Raw genomic sequence first — 20,402 nt, forward strand, 5'->3', positions numbered from 1 at the left:
GGCAGGTGTCCGGGCACCGCGGGGGCAGCATGGGGGGCAGGCACCCCGACACGTTGGCGATGGCGCTCAGCAGCTCCTCCGACAGAGCATCTGGGAACCACGTCAGAGTAAGCCCTCCTGAGGCCACGGCCCCTGACCCCGCACCGCGTGTGCTCCGGGACCTGGGCCCCTGACCCCGCACCGCGTGTGCTCCGGGACCTGGGCCCCTGTGAGCCCTCCTGAGGCCACGGCCCCTGACCCCGCACCGCGTGTGCTCCGGGGCCTGGGCCCCTGACCCCGCACCGCGTGTGCTCCGGGGCCTGGGCCCCTGTGAGCCCTCCTGAGGCCACGGCCCCTGACCCCGCACCGCGTGTGCTCCGGGCCTGGGCCCCTGTGAGCCCTCCTGAGGCCATGGCCCCTGACCCCGCACCGCGTGTGCTCCGGGCCTGGGCCCCTGACCCCGCACCGCGTGTGCTCCGAGGCCACGGCCCCTGACCCCGCACCGCGTGTGCTCCGAGGCCACGGCCCCTGACCCCGCACCGCGTGTGCTCCGGGGCCTGGGCCCCTGACCCCGCACCGCGTGTGCTCCGGGCCTGGGCCCCTGTGAGCCCTCCTGAGGCCATGGCCCCTGACCCCGCACCGCGTGTGCTCCGAGGCCACGGCCCCTGACCCCACACCGCGTGTGCTCCGGGCCTGGGCCCCTGTGAGCCCTCCTGAGGCCATAGCCCCTGACCCTGCACCGCGTGTGCTCCGGGGCCACGGCCCCTGACCCCGCACCGCGTGTGCTCCGGGGCCTGGGTCCCACGTAAAAATCCTCTGGCTCAACCACCGAGAGCATCCCCAAAGACAGGCTTTTACATTTTAGTTTCTCCGATCTTTCGGAAAAGCCGTTCTCAAGAGCTCTGGGCCAGGGAAGGCGGGGTCTCGGGTGACCCCGGCCTCGCTGGGCACGTCTTCGGTGGCACACGGCCCAGCTGAGGCCTGTGTCCGGCCACGGGTGCTTCAGTGGGCGGCGACCCCAGTAGCTGCCCTCCCTGCCTGAGTCCTGCCATCCCGGGCCGTGTCCTCTGACCGGAGGGTGTGTCCACCCACGACCCCCCACCCCCTGCTCCTTCCTGTCGATGTCGGTGAACCCAGAAAAGCAGGCTCTTTCGTTTTCGTGGGGTTTTCTTTTACCAGCTCTACTGCTGTTTATTCACAAATTAGTCTAGCTGGTTCTCCAAATCCAATTGAATAGCAGAGCAATCGTTCATCCTCAGACGAAGAGACACTAAATATCATGTGTCACCAACTGCTGGGCTCGTCCTGCGTGAGTGGGAGTCACGCCTCCCTGGGGCAGCGAGGCAGACCCCGGGGACCCCCACCGGCCCTGAGGAAGGTGTCTCCTGGCTGGCCCTCCCGGGGGCCGGGACCCCGAGGGCGGCTCACCCGCCGGAGGCTGTGACGGCCGCAGGGGCGGCCTTTGGTGTTCCGCCCGTTCGGAGGACTCCGTGGTCTCTGCCACTCGGAGAACAGCCGAGCGTGCCGGCTCAGGGCGTTTGGGAAAAGACGGAAGCTGAGACGGAGACACGATTTCTCTCTTCCTGAGGTTTCTGGGGCACAAAGGGGAGGTGTGAGGCCACTGCTTCCTGCCCAGCTGGCGTTCCCAGTGGTCGAGCGTCGACCTAGGAAGCAGGAGGTCACGGTTCCATTCCCGGTCAGGGCACGTGCCCTGGCTGTGGCTCAGTCGCAGAGCAGAGGCAGCCGATCGATTACTCTCTTTCATCGTGGATGTTTCTCTCTCTCTCCCTCTCCCTTCCGCCCTGAAAAAAAGGTTTAAAAAAGAGAGAGAACATGGGCAGATTCAGACCCAAGGCCCCCGCGAGCTGCAGCTTATCCCAGCAGCCACCACGGGAGGGGGCGTGGCACCTGTAACCCTGTCTCCGCAGCCGCCCACCCGGCAAGACTTCCAACCCCCCTCCCTCACCCCCACCCCCACGCCGGGATCGGTCACCCGTCACCGGTCAGGCAATGACTGTGCTTGGCTCTGTTTTGCCAGAGAAAGACCAGGAGACTGAACACTGCCAAACAGAGACTCGGGCCAGTTTTGGGGGAGGCGGTGAGATAAACTTGGGAGACAGGCGGAGGAGTCACAGACCAGCACGCGGACGCGGGCAGGGCGGGTCCCCTCCGTGGACTCGGACGCACCTCTCCCTGCTGCCGTGGACGGCCGTGTCCCCTGGGCGCCCGCTCTCCTCCGGAAGGCCGGGCGCGTGCGAGCCCTCGGGCTTCCCTGCGGAACCAGAGCCCCCTCAGCGCGGCACCCCCGGCCGGCCAGCCTCTCGTGGGGCCAGCGCAGGCTGCGGCGGCTGTGGCCGCCTGCCCCTGGGCCTGCTGTCTCCCCACCCTAACCCGTGGCAGCTCCTGGCGGGCAGAGGCCGGCGCGGGCACAGGAGGGCCCTGCTCTGGCCGCACGTGGGTGCTGTGCCTTTCTCTCACCCGCCGGCCGCTATGATTCTGTCGCCTTGTCTGAGTAGTTTCGTTACCTGAACCAGCAATACAGAAAATCCAGGTAGTAATTGTCTCTTTCAACGTGTGCTTTTCTTTTTCTTTTCTTTTTTTAAATCCTCACCGGAGGATTTTTTCCCCCCATTGATTTTTAGAGGGAGTGGAAGAGAGAGGGAAAGAAAGAAATATTAATGGGCCCTGGCCAGGGAGGAGTCTGCACCCAAGGCATGTGCCCGTAAGAATCGAACCCAGAACACTCGGGCCACAGGCCGACGCTCCATCCACTGAGCCACACCAGCTAGGGCGTGACTGGGCTTTTAACAGAAGATAAATCTCTCCGATGCACCTGCAGTTCCCATGAAGAGTCCCCTTTTTTATCTTTTAGTCCGTGCAGTGGTCAGGAAGTGCCACGCTCTGGGGTTTGTCTCCACATTCACAGGTTGACATCCCCACACCCCGTGTGAGGGTGGGAGGAGGGGGGGCCCTGACACAGGGCCCCCGGGCCCCCTGTGGCAGCTGTGGACCAGGATGCGGCCCTCGGCAGACCCCGGATCCATGGTTGGGCTTCAGCTGCCAGAGCTGCCAGAATGAGCCCCTGCTTGTTGGGAGCCCCAGGGCACGCGGCCCAGACCCAGGGAAACAACGTGCAAACGTATTTCTGGGTTAAAATGAGGCTCCAATGAAGGTACAAAGTCCAAGGAACTGGGATGAATTTGCCAACTTTCTTAAGATACAACCCTTCCTTCTGGCCACTCCTCCTCTGCTGGCCACGCCTCCCCATGCTGGCCACGCCTCTCCCTGTTGGCCATGCCTCCCAATGCTTGCCACGCCTCCCCTCTGCAGGCCACGCCTCCCCTGCAGGTCACGCCTTTCCCTGATGGCCACGTCTCTCTTTCCTGCTGTTCATCTGTATCTTCTTTTCTTTTTTTTCTTTTTCCTTTTTTAATGTATTTTATTGATTATTTTACAGAGAGGAAGGGAGAGGGATAGAGTGTTAGAAACATAGATGAGAGAGAAACATTGATCAGCTGCCTCCTGCACCCCCCCCCACTGGGGATGTGCCCACAACCAAGGTACATGCCCTTGACCAGAATCGAACCCGGGACCCTTCAATCCACAGGCTGATGCTCTATCCCTGAGCCACACCGGTTTTGGCTGTATCTTTTCTTTCATCAGCCAGGACTTTCTGCTTGAGTCACCACATCTGGTGACGTAACACCCTGATTCCCCACAGGCACCACAGAAGTCACTTAACAGAAGGACCTCATGGCAAAGGACAAGCAGGTGCTCCCAGAGAAACACTGCTGCTCCGCGTAGCTGAGCAGGTACAGGGGCACGTCTGCCGTGTGCTCCTGGGTAAACAGTTCTTTCCCAGAAAGAGCTGTTTTCATTCCCTTCACCTCAAGAACGGCTCTTCTCTCTCTGGGAGAGGGACAGAACCCCAGCGTCTCCACCTGCCCCTGAGCCGCCGCGCCTTCTGCTCTGGCATTGAGGGCGGGGGACTCTGTCAGTCCTCAGACCCATGCAGCTGTCACTTACCCCAGAAGGCCTGGCCCCTCAGGAAGGGGCCGAGGCCGAGGCTGCAGAGCAGGAGGCTGCAGGCCACGGCCAGTGTGGTGGCCGGCGCCCTCATTCTACAACCAAACGGAGAGGCAGGCGGTCAGGGCTGGGGCCCAGGAGCCGCCTTTGGGGGCAGCTTGTCGTCAGGCCCTCTGTCGGCTGACGCTCCCTGTCCCTCCACGGCCACAGGTTTCCAGAGGCTGGCGTGGCTGCGAGGCCCCGAACCCCTCCTGGAGCGGGCAGACCGCCGCCCTGCTGGGCTGAGCCCCCAGGTGCCCTCGCCACTGAGGGCGAACCTGGCAGACTGGCAGCTGCGTCAGCACAGCTCAGGGACCCTTGCCCCGCTGCATGCTGGCTCCATTGTGTCAGTTCCTGGGAGGAGGCACTGGAGCAAACCATCCGCGTCCCAGAGCAGCTCCGTGAGGGAAGTGGCCGTGAGGACCTTGGCCACCATAACCCCAGAGGCCCATGGTTGTCTCTCCTGCTCCTGTGACGACCTCGGCACCACAAAGAAGACCAAGTGCCATCATGCACGCCCCACACCCACGTCCTCCTCATCTCGCTTCCTGGCGCTGCTTGGATGGGCTGTGTCTGGTCCCAAGTTACCTGACCACCCCCCCTCAGCAGAGGTTGGAGGTCACGGAAGCCCACAGTCAGCGGGGCTCGGTGAGCGCCCCACACTGGCCCAAACCCCAGCCTCCCCTGGACCCCGCACCGGTTCCCGTGGCCCATTTCTCCCGGGAAAAGGAAGCAGCATGCTTACAACCTGACCATCTGTCTCCTCTTCCCAGCCGGAGACGAGTGTGAGCCCAGAGCTCCCGTGGCCGCTGTCCGAACCACGAACTCAGCTGCGCCCCTATAAGCTGGCTTCCCGCTCCGGCACCTGCTCAAGTGGCCGAATCGAGTGGCCGTCCCTGGGGTGACCGGAGGTCCGGGCGGCGTCTGTGGGCCCGGAGAGGCGGAGCCGAGAGAGGAACACGCACTGAGGACGAGAAGCAGCTGGCGTCGGCCCACAGCACCTGCGACTCCTCTCTGCCTTCCTGAGCAGATGCTAACGGAGGAGACGACTCGGATGCTCACTCCGCTGGCTGAGCAGCTGCCCGGGGACCAGACTGAGGACGGGCCAAGCTGGTGGTACCTCCTCAGTGTCCCGGCCTCAGTCTCCCCTCCCAGGGCAGTGAGGCTCCCTGGAAAGGCTGTCTGCCCCGTTCCCACCTCCTCTCAGGTTTCCTATGAGATCGCTCCCTCCTCCTCTCGTTCCCTCCTTTCCAGGAGTTTGTGGAGCGGCAGGAGGGAGAGGCGAGGTGACATTCTAAAACAGGACACAGACCCCACCCTCACACCCAGGCCCCAATCTCAGACCCAGGGCCCAATCTCAGACCCAGGGCCCAATCTCAGACCCAGGGCCCAATCTCAGACCCAGGGCCCAATCTCACACCCAGGCCCCACCCTCACACCCAGGCCCCAATCTCAGACCCAGGGCCCAATCTCAGACCCAGGGCCCAATCTCAGACCACAGGCCCCAGTCTCACACCCAGGCCCCACCCTCACACCCAGGCCCCACCCTCACACCCAGGCCCCAATCTCAGACCACAGGCCTCAATCTCAGACCACAGGCTGGGCAGCATAACAATGTCTCCATCCAGGTCCCTCCACAGGGGACAGTGAGCTTGGAGGGAGCTACCCACCCCCCTCAAGCCCAGGGGGTTACACTTGTGCTGCTGATAAAACCGTGAAAAATCAGCCAGAATCAGAACTTGGGTTTTCCCTTGTAATTGGACCCTTTAATGGGCCTGCTCTGGTCTGGGGAATGTTTGGTCCCAGGGGCAGCGCTGAGGGGTCTGTGGAGGAGGGACACCGGCCCTTGGGGAGGAGCAGGCACCCGGGGGCTGGTCACCCTGGGGGGACGTTGGGTTAGAAAGACAACACTGAGGTCTGAGAGGAGACGCAGGCGGCGGGCGGGGCCAGAGGGGGCAGGCTGGGCTCGGGCCTCCCATGGCGTCACCACCCCTCAGGCCGGCCCCCCAGGGAGCAGGGAGGGAGGGCAGGGCCCCAGGTCCCAGCCAAGCCTCAGTCCTGGAGATCTTGCTGCCAGACGCCCCGCGGGGAGGGGGTTGGAGGAGGGACAGGCACCAGGAGCCCCTTCTTGACCTGAGTTAGATGCTGGGAGTGTTACCCACAGGTTCTCCTATCAAAACTCAATTTAAGCCCGGCCAGCGTGGCTCAGGGTTGAGCGTTAACTTATGAACCAGGATGACCTATGAACCAGGAGGTCGCGGTTCAATTCTAGGTCAGGGCACATGCCCGGGTTGCAGGCTTCATTCAAAGTGTGGGGCATGCAGGAGGCAGCCTATCAATGGTTCTCTTCCATCACTGATGTTTCTAGCTCTCTCTCCCTCTCCCTTCCTCTCCAAAATCAATAAAAATATATTTTAAAAAAATATTTGCTTTAAAAACAACATCATCACAGGAGCTCACGGTCTGACGACCCTCCCAGGCCCGTCTTCAGAGGGGAGGAAGGCGAGAGCTGGAGTATGGGGAGGGGCACACGCCACCTCAGCCCCCTCAGCAGCCCGGAGCCCTGCCCGCTGAGCCAGGTGAGTGACAGCCCACGAGCCCGCCTTCCGTGTCCATCCTGGGACCCCCTAGGGCTTCCTGCCCGTCACCGGGACATCCTGGCATCAGCACTGACGTGTCTGCTGATGTAAGTGGCTTGTTGCTTCGGCACAAGTGCCCACAGCCAGGCACACACGCAGCCTCCGCCCACACAGGGCACCCATGTGCACGCCCCGCACACGGGACACGGTCCGTGGTCAGGTGGCAGCAGGGTGTCCTGTGACGGCCAGGTTCTGGGTGCCGCTGGACCATGACCAGCCTCTGCAGTCCACTGGGCCCTGGAGCCCGCCGCATGCTCAGAGGTTCAGAGCATCAGCAGTGGCCGCGGAGAGAGCTGGAATACCGGGGTCCCGGCCCCAACCTTGCACATCGTTCGCTGCCTGTTTTTGTTTTGTTTTTAATTGATTTCAGAGAGGAAAGGAGAGGGAGAGTCAAAGATGGGAATTATGGACCGGCTGCCTCCTGCACACCCCGCACTGGGGATCGAGCCTGCAACCGAGGTACGTGCCCTTGACTGGAATCGAACCTGAGACCCCTCAGTTCACACTCCGAGGCTCCATCTACTGAGCCACCCCAGCCAGGGCTCACTCGCTTATAAAGATTCAGGCAATCCACCTCAGGGCGCCACCTGGGGGTCGGACCACAACAAGCTGCCTTTCCCCGGAAGTAGCGACACCAGGCGGGCTCTGCACTCGCAGGCTCGTCCGGGATCTGAGGACCTCGCTCCCGTCTCGTGTGCTCAGAGACCAGGTCTGGTGAGGTAGGAACGAAGCACCACAGGACTTCCTGAGATGCCGTGCTGTGACCACGTCGCAGGGATGCGCTGGAAGAGGAAAACGTGTATACGTGAGTGCATCTAGACCATCTCCCAGAGGGTGCTGGGGTGGCAAAGCCTCCCCCGGGTGGGGTGTCCATTCCTGGGGGTGACAGTCCCAGGGCGGGGTGACTAGCAGGAGCACAGCTAAGAGCCACGCGGAAGCAGGCACCACCTTAATCCACGCAGTCGATTAGGCGGATCAGCCTCGCTGGAAGCTTCCAGAGGCTTCCGACCACGAGAGCCATTCACAGGCTCACTGAAGCCAGGCGCCCGTGACGCTCTGGGCTGGTCTGATCTACTTGCAAAATGAGAAAACAAAACAACCTCTCCTTTTTGTACTACCACCACTGTGTTCCAGAACACTCTGTCTCTTCCCAGAAACCAGGGGCCCAGGTGAGTGAGCACAGATTTGTCCACCTTTGGCTGCTCCCAGGAAGTGCTGGTGGCATTTGATAGGATGCTAATCAGGGCTTAACTCATCCAGCCCTGAGGTCCCACACCCAGGCCCCTGGCACGCAGGATTCCTGCCCAGTAAATTCTTCTTCTAAAAAAAGGTATGCCCTGACTGGTGTGGCTCAGTGGATAGAGCGTCGGCCTGCGGACTGAAGGGTCCCAGGTTCGATTCCGGTCAAGGGTATGTACATTGGTTGTGGGCACATCCCCAGTGGGGGGTATGCATGAGGCAGCTGATGGATGTTTCTCTCTCATTGGTGTTTCTAACTCTCTATACCTCTCCCTTCCTCTCTGTAAAAAATCAATAAAATATATATATTTTAAAAAGGTAAACTATATACTTTTTCCATCACCCTTCTACACTCTCTAAAAATCAATGGGAAAATATTCTCAGAGGAGGATTAACCAAAATAAATAAACAAACATAAAGAGGAGAACGTATTCTTAGCGGCAAAGCAATGGGCTCCTTCCAGGAGAAACCAGTGTCCAGCTGGTTCAAGAGCAAACAGCCGAGGGTCCTGGCGGCCTCCTCTGGGCGGATGAGATCCCACCTGCGGCTCCCAAGCCTCCGGCTGGGTTCCCGTCTCGCCCAGCTCCCAGCACAGAGCCTGGCTCCCAGCGGGCGCTCAAACACGCAGCACTCCCCGAGGACGTGGTTTTAGCACCACAGGGTCCCTATCCTCCAGGGAAGCCTCCCAGCTGGGAACCCGGCCCCTCCCGGCAGCGGCTCCCCCAGCATTCCCACCCACAGGCAGAGGCGGACCGGAGTAACGTCAGGACCAAAACCAGACGGAATCTCCTTCGTCAGAACCTCGTGAGGCTGTGCTGAGCCTCACAGCGAACCTGTCCCGACTCACCTGGGTCTCAGCGCCCCAGGGTGACGGTCTGAGGGGTAATTTCACGTAGTGAAAACGGAAGGTAATTAAAACGGATGGAGCCATTTGTTGAAGTATAATTACCTGAAACCATTAAGGATAATAATATTCAACAGGAAGTATAATTACCTGAATCATTAAGGATAATAACATTCCACAGGACAAAATTATGTTTTACCATGAACCGTTATGCTGATTTGTAAAATGGATACTGAAGTGTACCTATTATAAAAATATTAAGATGCAATTTTATCCAAACCCTAAATAGCTAATCGTCAACATAAAATTCTCAGTAGAAAAGCCAAAAAAAAAGAAAAAAAAAAAAAAAGAACTCTCTCCCTCTTAGTCCCAGAATGCATACCGTCCATTCGATAAATACTGGTACCATCCATTCGATAAATCTTACTGGCTCAACGGGTATGTATAGGGTGTCCCAAAACACACACACTCTGAATAAGTATTCCTCCCAATGGGCTAGACCCAAAAAGAAAGAAACAGCCATTCAGCCACCAGAGAGAAGTGTGTGTGCGTTTGGGGGGACCCCCTGCAGGCACTGGCGTGGACCTGGCTCCATCACAGCTCCGTCAGAGAGAAGGGGCGAGTCCCACTCGCTCACAGGCAGCACGGTGGGGAAGGCTGTGGCCAGGCCGTCTGCGGGCAGTGCCTACCGAGACAAGTCTGGGGAATTAGCCCGGATCTAAGCCATGGCGTCCCAGACAGCGCCGGGTTCCGCAGGAGAGGGGTGGACAGATGTGGACAGGGAGGGCCGGGCTGTGACAGGGACTGGGACCAGCTGGGCTCGGCTGTGGGGCAGAGGCCAGGGCGGGTGAACGTGGAGGCAGAAGAAGCAGCACGTGCATCGGGAGTGTGACTCAGCCATGACCTGGATGGTGGCCTGAGCCGTGTGGGTGATGCTGGCATCCTGACATATGAAGCCCTGGAAAACCCGGTTTCAGGATTGAGACTGTGATGCTGGTTTTGGAATGGGAGCTCATCGGTCAAGCAGGAGGCAGGTCACTCAGGTTGTAATCATACCATCAAGGCTCTCCTATGTTTGTAGCAGTGCAATTCACCACAGCTAAGATCTGGAAACAGCCCAAGTGCCCATCAGCAGACGAGTGGGTTAAGAACGGTGGTACATCTACACCATGGAATACTTCGCTGCTGTAAAAAAGAAAACTCTCACTATTTGCAACAGCGTGTATGGACCTGGAGAGCACTATGCTGAGCGCAATAATCCAGTCGGAGAAAGATAAATATCACATGGTCTCACTCATTGGTGGAATCGAATGGACAACATAAACTGATGAAAAATAGATCCGGAGACTTAGAAGCATGGAACAGACTGTCAAACTTCAGAGGGAAGGGACGGGGAGAGGGGAGTAAGGGATCAACCAAAGGACTTGTATGCAGGAATATACGCATAACCAATGGACACAGACATAGGGGGGTGGGGGCATGTGCAGGGGGAGAGAGCAGGTGGGGAGAGGTCAATGGGAGAAAAAGGAGACATATGTAAAACTTCCAACAATAACTATTAAATATATACATAGACACATGTACTTTAAAAAAGAAAAAGGAAAGAGAGACTGCAGGCTACAGAAAATAAAGAAAAATTAAAGAAACAAAACCCCTAAAGGAGCACCAACCCCATCCTGCAGCCGCCTGGCGAGCAGCGCCCCCTGGCGGCGCGCCCCGGGATCCACGTTGGCGCAGGAAGCGGGCTCCGGGCCTCGCAGTGTCTGTCTTTGTGGAAAGCAGAGTGACTGCGACCACTCACCCCGGGCTCATCCCGGCGGGATAACCCTGCGCCTCTCCACTGTGATCACAGGATGACAGGCAAGACTGAGCTCCGGTGCATGTGCTGGCGGAGGGCGCCCTTTCAAACCCCGGCAGCGCTTTCTGCCGCTGTGACCATGACCTGACCATGACCGTGGCTGTGGCCGCGGGCTCTGCTCCCTCGGCCACCAGCTGCTTCCGATGCCCACCTCCCCCGCCCCCCCACACCTCCACGTCCTCCGGGTGAGCCAGGCCGCAGAGCACTGTAAGCAGCGGACGCGGCTTTAGGAGATTTAGGTTTAGATGCAGGTGGGAATGGATGGGAGAGGCACTGCTGTGCACAGGTGTGTGTGCGTGTGTGTGTGACTGCTACACCTAGCTGAGTGTGTGTGTGTGTGACCTCTGCACCTGAGTGTGTGTGACCTCTGCACCTGAGTGTGTGTGTGTGTGACCTCTGCACCTGAGTGTGTGTGTGTGTGTGTGAGACCTCTGCACCTGAGTGTGTGTGTGTGACCTCTGCACCTGAGTGTGTGTGTGTGAGACCTCTGCACCTGTGTGTGTGTGTGTGTGTGAGACCTCTGCACCTGTGTGTGTGTGTGTGACACCTCTGCACCTGAGTGTGTGTGTGTGTGTGTGTGAGACCTCTGCACCTGAGTGTGTGTGTGACCTCTGCACCTGAGTGTGTGTGTGTGTGTGAGAGACCTCTGCACCTGAGTGTGTGTGTGTGTGACCTCTGCACCTGAGTGTGTGTGTGTGTGTGTGAGACCTCTGCACCTGAGTGTGTGTGTGTGTGTGTGTGTGTGACCTCTGCACCTGAGTGTGTGTGTGTGAGACCTCTGCACCTGAGTGTGTGTGTGTGTGTGTGTGTGAGACCTCTGCACCTGAGTGTGTGTGTGTGTGACCTCTGCACCTGAGTGTGTGTGTGTGAGACCTCTGCACCTGAGTGTGTGTGTGAGAGACCTCTGCACCTGAGTGTGTGTGTGTGTGACCTCTGCACCTGAGTGTGTGTGTGAGAGACCTCTGCACCTGAGTGTGTGTGTGTGTGTGTGTGTGTGTGTGAGACCTCTGCACCTGAGTGTGTGTGTGTGTGTGAGACCTCTGCACCTGAGTGTGTGTGTGTGTGACCTCTGCACCTGAGTGTGTGTGTGTGACCTCTGCACCTGAGTGTGTGTGTGTGTGACCTCTGCACCTGAGTGTGTGTGTGTGTGACCTCTGCACCTGAGTGTGTGTGTGTGTGTGACCTCTGCACCTGAGTGTGTGTGTGTGTGAACTCTGCACCTGAGTGTGTGTGTGTGTGAACTCTGCACCTAGCTGAGAAGCATCACGGCAAACAGGAATTTATAAAAAGCTTCCCACCTGCTGAGTCTGAACATTTCTCCGTTGGCAGGTCACTCAGGGACCTGGGGTCCGCTCACGGGCCCCACGGTGTTTGCAGGCCCCCCCCCCCCCCGCCCCCAAACGAGACCCCGCCCACCGCCGCAGCTCCCCCACAGCAGAGCCAGCCCACCGCCCACCGCCTCCTGGCTCAGCTCCCCAGACCCCGCCCTGCGCCCCTCAGCCTGCGGCGGTGGGCGGGGTCTCGGTTGGGGGCGGGGCTGGTGGACTGACGGGGCTTGGGGGAGGGGTGGGGGGAGGGAGCGGGGCGGGCCTGCAAACACCGTGGGGCCCAGGTCCCTGAGTGACCTGCCAACGGAGAAATGTCCAGACTCAGCAGGTGGGAAGCTTTTTATAAATTCCTGTTTGCCGTGATGCTTCTCAGCTAGGTGCAGAGTTCACACACACACACACACTCAGGTGCAGAGGTCACACACACACACTCACACTCAGGTGCAGAGGTCACACACACACACTCACACTCAGGTGCAGAGGTCTCACACACACACACTCAGGTGCAGAGGTCTCACACACACACACACTCAGGTGCAGAGGTCTCACACACACACACACACTCAGGTGCAGAGGTCACACACACACACACTCAGATGCAGAGGTCTCACACACACACACACACACACACACACTTAGGTGCAGAGGTCTCACACACACACACTCAGGTGCAGAGGTCACACACACACACACTCAGGTGCAGAGGTCACACACACACACACACTCAGGTGCAGAGGTCACACACACACACACTCAGGTGCAGAGGTCACACACACACACACTCAGGTGCAGAGGTCACACACACACACACACTCAGGTGCAGAGGTCACACACACACACACTCAGGTGCAGAGGTCTCTCTCTCTCTCTCTCTCACACACACACACACACACACACACACAGGGCTCTGTAATGCGTTTTCCAAGTGGAGATAAGTCGACAGGAAATGCTCAATAAGCCCCAGGGCCCCTTGGCTGCTCTCCCTGGGACTCTGTGAAAGAAGATGGTTTCGTGTAGAACCGTGTCCTGTGCCTGTCTGACTCCTTTACAGAAAGAGAAACCTGAACCTGGCAAGTTAAAAAATCAAGAAACTTACATCTTCCATAAAAGATCTACTTATTAGGCAAACCCAATCTCCAGCTTCAGAGAAGACTTGTGCATACAGTTGGATTAATGGGGCAGAAACATCCATATTAGGAAAAGTGATTTGAACTGCACAGCCACACTGATTGGGCCTGAATCAGCTGTAGATTCTGACAAAATGTTTCTGGCCTTTAAACCTTTTTCAAGACTCGATGTTCAATGTGCAATGCAGTGCAAAGAGCAGATGGCCTTTGTGACTCCTCCCAGCCGGAAATAGAAGTGCTGTGCTGTTCTGCACGGCTGACGCACATTCTACTGTGTGCAGGACGAGAGGGAAGCAGAGGAATGCTGTCTGTGCGTTAAAAAGAAGAGGGTCTGGGGAGAGCTGGGTTGGGACATTACAGTAGTAAGTTATCATTTATTAAGCAAAAACATCCACTCGGCACAATGCACGGCCTTTAGGGCATATTGTCACAAACCCTAGAAACCACCTCAGAAAGGCATTATTAGCCACTTTACACATAATAAAGAAGTGAGTCTTTATTACCCATGATTATAGATTTTTCACAAGCACATTTAAAAATATATATTTTATTGATTTTTTACAGAGAAGAAGGGAGAGGGATAGAGAATTAGAAACATCGATGAGAGAGAAACATCGATCAGCTGCCTCCTGCACACATCCTACTGGGGATGGGTCCGCAACCAAGGTACATGTCCTTGACCGGAATCGAACCCAGGACCTTTTAGTCCACAGACTGACACTCCATCCACTGAGCCACACCGGTTTCGGCACAAGCACATTTTAAAGTAATTTTTTAAAAGGCAATCTAATAAAGAACCCCCAAAGTAACACATTTCGCTATTCCATGGTGTACAACTTTCTTGCCTAAAATTAAATGGTGTTGACTAAAACCTCTCAGTTTAACTGCATGAATATGTGAAAACTTTTTGTTGCAAACACCACGGAAAAGGTGTACCGCTTCCCACAGCGCAGGACCTGGCACAGGCCTCGTGCTGCCACCTGCTGGCGCCGCCGTTACACGGCGGCCCGCTGGGAGCCCACGGCCGCCCGCTGGCCCCCTGGCGCTCCCCCGCTCTCCCGGCCTGAGCACCTCGCCGGGCCTGGGGCCGCCTGCAGGAGGGTAGTGTCACCTCCTGGGCGGATGAGGGACGAGAACAAGAATGTCAGCTTGGTGTTGAACACATTCTGGGCTGCACGTGAGGGATCGTTTTGGATATTTCCGGATCTGCCCACTCCGGTGTTGGCAACACTGTGCGCCTGACTTTGGGAAAAGGAAAAAAATCTATCATCGAAAATGAGGCGGACACTCAACTCAAAGGGGCAGCCGCGAGGACAGAGCGAGAGGGCAGAGGCGGGGAGGGGGGACCCAGAACCCGGGGCGCTGGCTCCACCGGGGCGCCGCCCCTTCATCCCATCAGAGTCCTGGGAGCGGAAGCGGGTGCCTGGCGGCCAGACCGGAGCACCGCGGCGGCTGCGTTTGGGCGGGAAGAGGGGCCGGGGAGCGCAGCCCGACCCACTTCCCTTCCTCCCAGGAAAAGCACCAGAAACTGGCGGGGCTCTGGGTGCTTCGCCGTAACCTGTCCCGGACTTCACCTCGGGCTCCCCGGGCTCCCCGCGCCCCCGCTCGGAGGAGGACGGGCCGCGTGCACAGTCCGGGGCGGAGGCTCTGTCAGGCCGCCTCTGGCAGCAGCGCCGCCCGCAGCCTCCGGAGGCCGGCGAGGACTGTCAGCTGTCGCTCGGGCGGCATGAAATACCGCGAGACGTGAGCACTGTCCGCGTTCACAGGGTCACCGCCCACTTCCGGCACCGCAGGTCTCGCGACACCCGAGACACCGGGAGAGGCGGCGCCAGAGGCACACGTACCGGTAGTCGGGCGGGACCAGCCTGACGGCGAGGGCGAGGGCGGCTGTGGCTGGCACAATGCCGTCCGCCTTCTCAGTCACCTCCTTCCCCGACAGCATTCCCGCCGTCATCATGGTAACTCGGCGGCCAGTTCGGTGCTGGTGGTGGAGCTGCCCCGGACTTCCCTTCGTCCGCCGTGGACGCCCCGGCACGGCCCGGGCGTTGGGGGCGGGGCCTGAGCGTGCGGGGTGGCTGGTGGAGCTTCCGGGGCGGGGCCTGAAGCTTGGGGCGGGCCAGGAGGCGGGGGGCGTGGCGCGGTGCTGCTCTTCCCCAGTTACAACCCCCCACCCCCTTGCCCTTCGCTCTGGGCCCTCGGACGAGAAGGGATGGACATAGCTCATGGCCAGCTTACCTGCCCCGGCTGCGTGGTCTTGCGGGGCCCGGCGTGCGGGAGAGCGGCCACACTAGGCCTGAAGGCTTGGGGCTCTGAGTCCATGAGGCCAGATCAGGACAGGGCGTGGATCTGAGCACAGGGGCCATCTGACCCTGGGCGGAGGACCTGACCCCCCGTGGAGCTGAGCAGACCTGGGCTCGCAGCACTGTTGGGAGGCTGAATATAGGGCAGAAGGAAAAGGGAGTCTTGCCAGTAGGGATGGCTCAGATTTCTCAAGGCCTGAAGTGCTAGAGGCTTGAAATAGGGGTTCTGAGGGGGAGTAACCAAATGCATCTCCTGAACTAGCCCCTGACTTCCTCCTCCCTCCTGGGACCATGGCCCTTGGGTTCCACTCACCTCATAGTGTGCCAGGCCACAAACCCGAGGGCCGTCGGGGAGGCCACCCCTCTGTGCTCCAGCATTAGACCCCGAATTCCTCCTCAGTGGTCCTGGTTCCCTTCTTCCCTTCCCTCTGCTCCCCCCTCTTCTGTGAGCCTGGGGTCAGGGCCCCTCTGGACGCCTTGCTCAGTAGCCCCAGAAGTAGGTTCTCAGGAGTGAGGGGCCGTTGACTCCCCTCTGACCCTGGGGACCTGAGGCCGGGCCCCTGAGGGAGCTGATGGTGACGAGTGCCCAATGTGTGTCCACAGCAGACAGACTGGACGGAGCCCTGGCTCCTCGGCCTGGTTGTCTTCCATGCGCTCTGCCTTCTGCTCACGTGTGTGTCCTCCCGGCGATACAAACTGCAGGTCGGGCACTTCCTGTGCCTCGGTGAGTGGAATGGACAGCGCGGCGTGATGTGCCTGTGTTCTCGGCATGTAGTGTGTTCCATGGACCCAGCCCTCCTGTTTTAGGCTCTGCTCTTAGTCGCAGGGCTTGCCCTGATTTCGCTCTTGGGAACTCTGCAGATAAAGTAAATTTGGATGTTGTATTTGAAAGGAATCTACCGAGCACCTACCTTACCAGGGAGGGGGTCAGTACCAGTTACACAAGACGGGTTAGGGTTAGTGAGATGCTGATTCTTCACGAGTTTCTCTCCATCTCGAGCACCGTGCTGCTCGCTCTGGCAGGGAGGCTGCACACTGGGAAGGACTCGGGTACAAATCAGCATCCCTGCGGCTGGATTCCTGCTGCCCGGCTTGGCCCCCAACGCTGCTGCCCCCTGTTGTCGGAATCCCGAGGATGGGACTCAACGGCTCTAGGCCCTGCTGCCCCGTGGACCATTGGCCTGACCTGTGCCGGGGCATGTAGGAAACTGGGCAAATAGCCAGCAGGCGGCTCTTGGTTTTTGGGCAGAAGACTGGATTCTCATGGCTGCGTGTTGCTGACCAGCTCTGTGTGTTTCCCCCGAGACCTGGAGGCTGACGTGTGTGGGCCTGGTTTCCTCTGGGTGAAGGGTTTCCTGGGTTTTAGTTTTATGATTGTTGTCTTACATTGTATCTAAAGGAGGAATGCCATTTATCTTGCTATCTTGTGTGTTTGCACTGAACATGGTCTGTAGAGGATGTGTCCACATGATGAGCTGTCAGTCACGCTCAGTTTCTCTTGCAGTGACCTTGGTCTATTGTGCTGAGTACATCAATGAAGTGGCCGCCATGAACTGGAGGTGAGCTGGTCAGGGCGGTGGCTGTCCGGCTTCTGCTTTCTGGAAAGAGCCCCCACATGCAGCACAGCAGCCCCGCTTGGAGCGCTCCTTACGATTCCTGCTGGCGGTGCCAGCTGAAGACTGGGTGGTGCTGGACATGCCTTGAGGGAGAGAGAGGTCAGGGGCTGTTAAGTGACGTTAGCAGCAGAGTAAGGAAGTGGAGTGATAGTGTGGGTGTGCATGGGCTGCGTGGAGAGCACAGAAGCCTCTCCCCTCCCGGGCCACCCCTCATGGAAGGGGGTGGGGGGTCTGCCTTCGGGACCTAAGACCTCCAGAAGCCTCACACTAAGTAGGGAACGGCATTTAAAACATTGTTTCGCTACACCAAGTGATTTTTTAAATTTTCCTAAAACAGGTCCTTTTCGAAATACCAGTATTTCGACTCGAGGGGGATGTTCATTTCGCTGGTGTTTTCAGCGCCATTGCTCCTCAACGCCATGATCATTGTGGTGCGTACTTACCACGGCTGCATCCTCGCTTTCCCTGTGCGTGTCCCAGTGTGATCACTCTCCAAACCCCTGCTTTCAGGTCCTGTGGGTCCGGAAGACGCTGGCTGTGATGGCCGACCTCAAGGCCCTACAGCAGAAGGCGAAGGAGAGGAGGAAGAGGAGGAAGGAGGAGTAGCCGCCAGGTTCCTGGAGCTGTCCCGCCGTGTCCGAGTGCGTCCCGCTGCCATCCTGAGAACTAAGTGCTGGCGTGGCGGGCCCGTCCCACAGCCACTGTCGTTTGGAAAGATGGCTTCCTCAAGGCGCTGTTATGTCTCAGCTGATTGTGCTCAGGCTCAGGCTGTCTTTGCCAGTTGGTTACTATTACTAACCTGGGGCTCCTGCAAGACTTACGATGTGTGATAATCCCTCACAAGTCACAGCATCCAGGACATCCTCTCAGTCGCCATGATGGATACGCTCTGACCAGTGACAGTGGGTCCTGAGGCTCCGGCACAAAGCCCCTGTGCCGGCGGAGGTGGGCCTCTTGGAGCCAGCCGTCGGAGGAGCCGCATTGCCATCTGGGAGCTGGCCCAGCCGCAGCACGAGCTGAAAGTCCCTGTCGCTACATCGCGGTGCTGGTGGGAAAGGCGCCGGCGTTGGTGGGCCAGGGTTCTCCTTCGCGAGCCACTGAGTCCTCACAGCCCCTGGTATGAAGCTAAGTGTCCATACGTCTCGGCCCCTCTCCACACACTCCGTGGGGATAAGTCCCCCACGGTGCCTCCAGCGCTGGGTACCTGGGTGATTGACAGCTGGTGCCCTTCAGCATGGTGTTACGTCATACTCGAGGATTTGAAACAAAAAACGTACACACAGCAGCCGCCCACGCTATAGACACATCCTACCAAGCATTTAAAGCAAACACCTGTGGGCTGTGTCCTGGAGCCTCCAGTTACACTGAACAGAATCGCTGAGCTAAGCAGTTCGCAGTGTGTCTATGATTAGTGTTAACTCCATGTAAATCCGTCAGACTGACTCACACACATGGGCACCATCACATGTCAACGCTTTCCTGGGCCCCTGGTTGTCTCCCAGCACGTGTGGCCCAGGTGTGTGATACTGAGTGGTCATGAGGGGTGGGCCCCAGGACAGCGCTAAGCATCCTCCGTCCTCCCCAGGTGACCTGACCCAGAACGACAGCAGTGCCAAGGCAGAAATGAGGAGGAACCATGAACGAGACCTGGGAAGTGAGGTCCAGCATCCTGGACCCTCCCATGAGGCCGGGCCTGGGAACGCCAGCTCTGTCCTGGGACGAAGCAGACCAGGCCCCCTTTGCTGCTGCTTTACGGCTTGATTCCTGGTCAGGGCACTGCCCTGGGTTTTGGGCTCAATTCCTAGTGGGAGGCATGCAGGAGGCAGCTGATCAATGATTCTCTCATTGATGCTTCTGTCTTCCATTTCGGACATCAATAAAGATATATTTTTTTAAAAATAATTTATACTTTGCATATATTATAAGGATTCAGTTTTGAAATCTGTTTAGTAGACATTTGTGGACTCTTGTCCTTTAAATTTTTTGTAGCATAACATTCAGCCTCCATCACCCTAACCCTAACCCTAACCCTTCTGTAGTGAAGCTGATATCGGCTTGAGCTGGGCTGGTGCCTGGGGAGAGGTGATGAGATGTTCACTCCCTGGAGTCGGCCCTGAGCAGAGGGACTAAGACTCCTGGGACTTGGGCTCTTTTCCCCAGCCCCAGGGTGAGGGGAGCCCGGTGAGAGTGGCTGCACAGGGTCCCGCCCCCTCCCTCCCTGGTGACTCACTATTGGCTCCAATAGGAACCAGAACAGGAGGCAGGGCTGGCGGGACCCTGTGCTGCTGTGACTGTGATGGAGGAGCGTGTTCTGGCCGCACCATCATCCCATAGGAAGAGCAGATTGAAGGAAAGGGCCCTAGGACACGGGCTGGTCCTCGTGATCCTGCTGTTTTAGGAACCCCGTCCTCGGGCACAGACTGTCACCTCAGACTCCGAGAGGCCAGACACAAGTTTTCAGGACAGCGAGCAGTGAGCTGAGTGATGCCAAAGAAAAATGCTGTATCGTTTGGGATTTCCCCCAGATTCAACTTCAGGAACTAAATCAGTGGGGCCTGTGCCCCAATATCCCGACTGAGAAAACCTCGGTGTCCAGGACATGAACAGTAGGTGGCGCCCAAGCCGCAGTTTCCAAAGAAAACACATCAGTGACTGCGTCCCACTGGCGTGGTTTCACCTGCTTCAGACTTCCCAGCAGCATCTCCACGTGCGGAGGACCTCTGTCTGAGGGCACAGCCTGCCCGCCCAGGGGCCACCCCTTCGGGGAGAGGGCTGGGGCCTGCAGCCTCTCCTCCCCACGGCTCCGCTGCTCAGCCGCTCGTGGTCCCATCCTATGGAGTTTCCTTGTCATTTTTCATGAAATGCCTGCAAAGCCTTTCCTTCCACTTGTAGAAAAGCCACCTCACAGCCCAGTGCTGGGGAGACACGGCTGTGAGGCCGGAGGGGGTGCAGGTCCACAGGCACCCGCATCCCTGAACCCGCTCCTGTGCAAGTCCCGGGGGCAAGCCCTGGACAGCCCACAGGTCTCGAGGTGGGGGAGACACATGCAGTTTCATTGACTTCCATGAATGTTGGTTATTTAAACTAATTTTTGGCTCGTGCTAAATACAGGTCCTTTGCTGGGACAGGTGTGGGGTGAGGCGAGGATCTCCCATGGCAACGGGCCACGCGGATAAGCAGGCAGCATCTTCCCCCGAGAACGTGGGCTCACCTCCAGGTACCAGGGAGGACGCAGCCCCCAGGTGCCAGGGAGGGTGCAGGCTTACAGAGAATGCAGCAGCAGGCGTTGTATCTGGAGTCTGTCTCCCGCCCGACCTTCTGGCCGCCTGGCCCCACCGAGAGGAGTGTGGGGACGTAACAACCTCTTGACGAGCAAGCTCCTCGCTCAAAAGAAAGCAGACCCACCG

General features: G+C 58.4%; 1 protein-coding gene across 2 annotated transcripts; it reads left to right on the forward strand.

The window, feature by feature from the left end:
* Positions 1 to 14,884: 14,884 nt before the first annotated feature.
* On the forward strand, positions 14,885 to 18,419 carry TMEM18 (transmembrane protein 18). 2 transcript variants are annotated; one of them, XM_045582233.1, is made up of 6 exons: positions 14,885 to 15,037; positions 15,983 to 16,103; positions 16,884 to 16,938; positions 17,333 to 17,426; positions 17,506 to 17,625; positions 17,694 to 18,419. In XM_045582233.1, the coding sequence occupies exons 1-5, from the start codon at positions 14,981 to 14,983 to the stop codon at positions 17,599 to 17,601; spliced, it is 423 nt and encodes a 140-aa protein (XP_045438189.1). In that variant the 5' UTR covers positions 14,885 to 14,980; the 3' UTR covers positions 17,602 to 17,625; positions 17,694 to 18,419. The 2 variants fall into 2 exon arrangements, with proteins under 2 accessions (XP_045438189.1, XP_036295276.1); XM_036439383.2 differs by having other exon boundaries at positions 17,506 to 18,419.
* Positions 18,420 to 20,402: the final 1,983 nt, after the last annotated feature.

The sequence above is a fragment of the Pipistrellus kuhlii genome, unplaced genomic scaffold (genome assembly GCF_014108245.1).
Source record: "Pipistrellus kuhlii isolate mPipKuh1 unplaced genomic scaffold, mPipKuh1.p scaffold_m20_p_150, whole genome shotgun sequence".
Classification (NCBI taxonomy): domain Eukaryota; kingdom Metazoa; phylum Chordata; class Mammalia; order Chiroptera; family Vespertilionidae; genus Pipistrellus; species Pipistrellus kuhlii.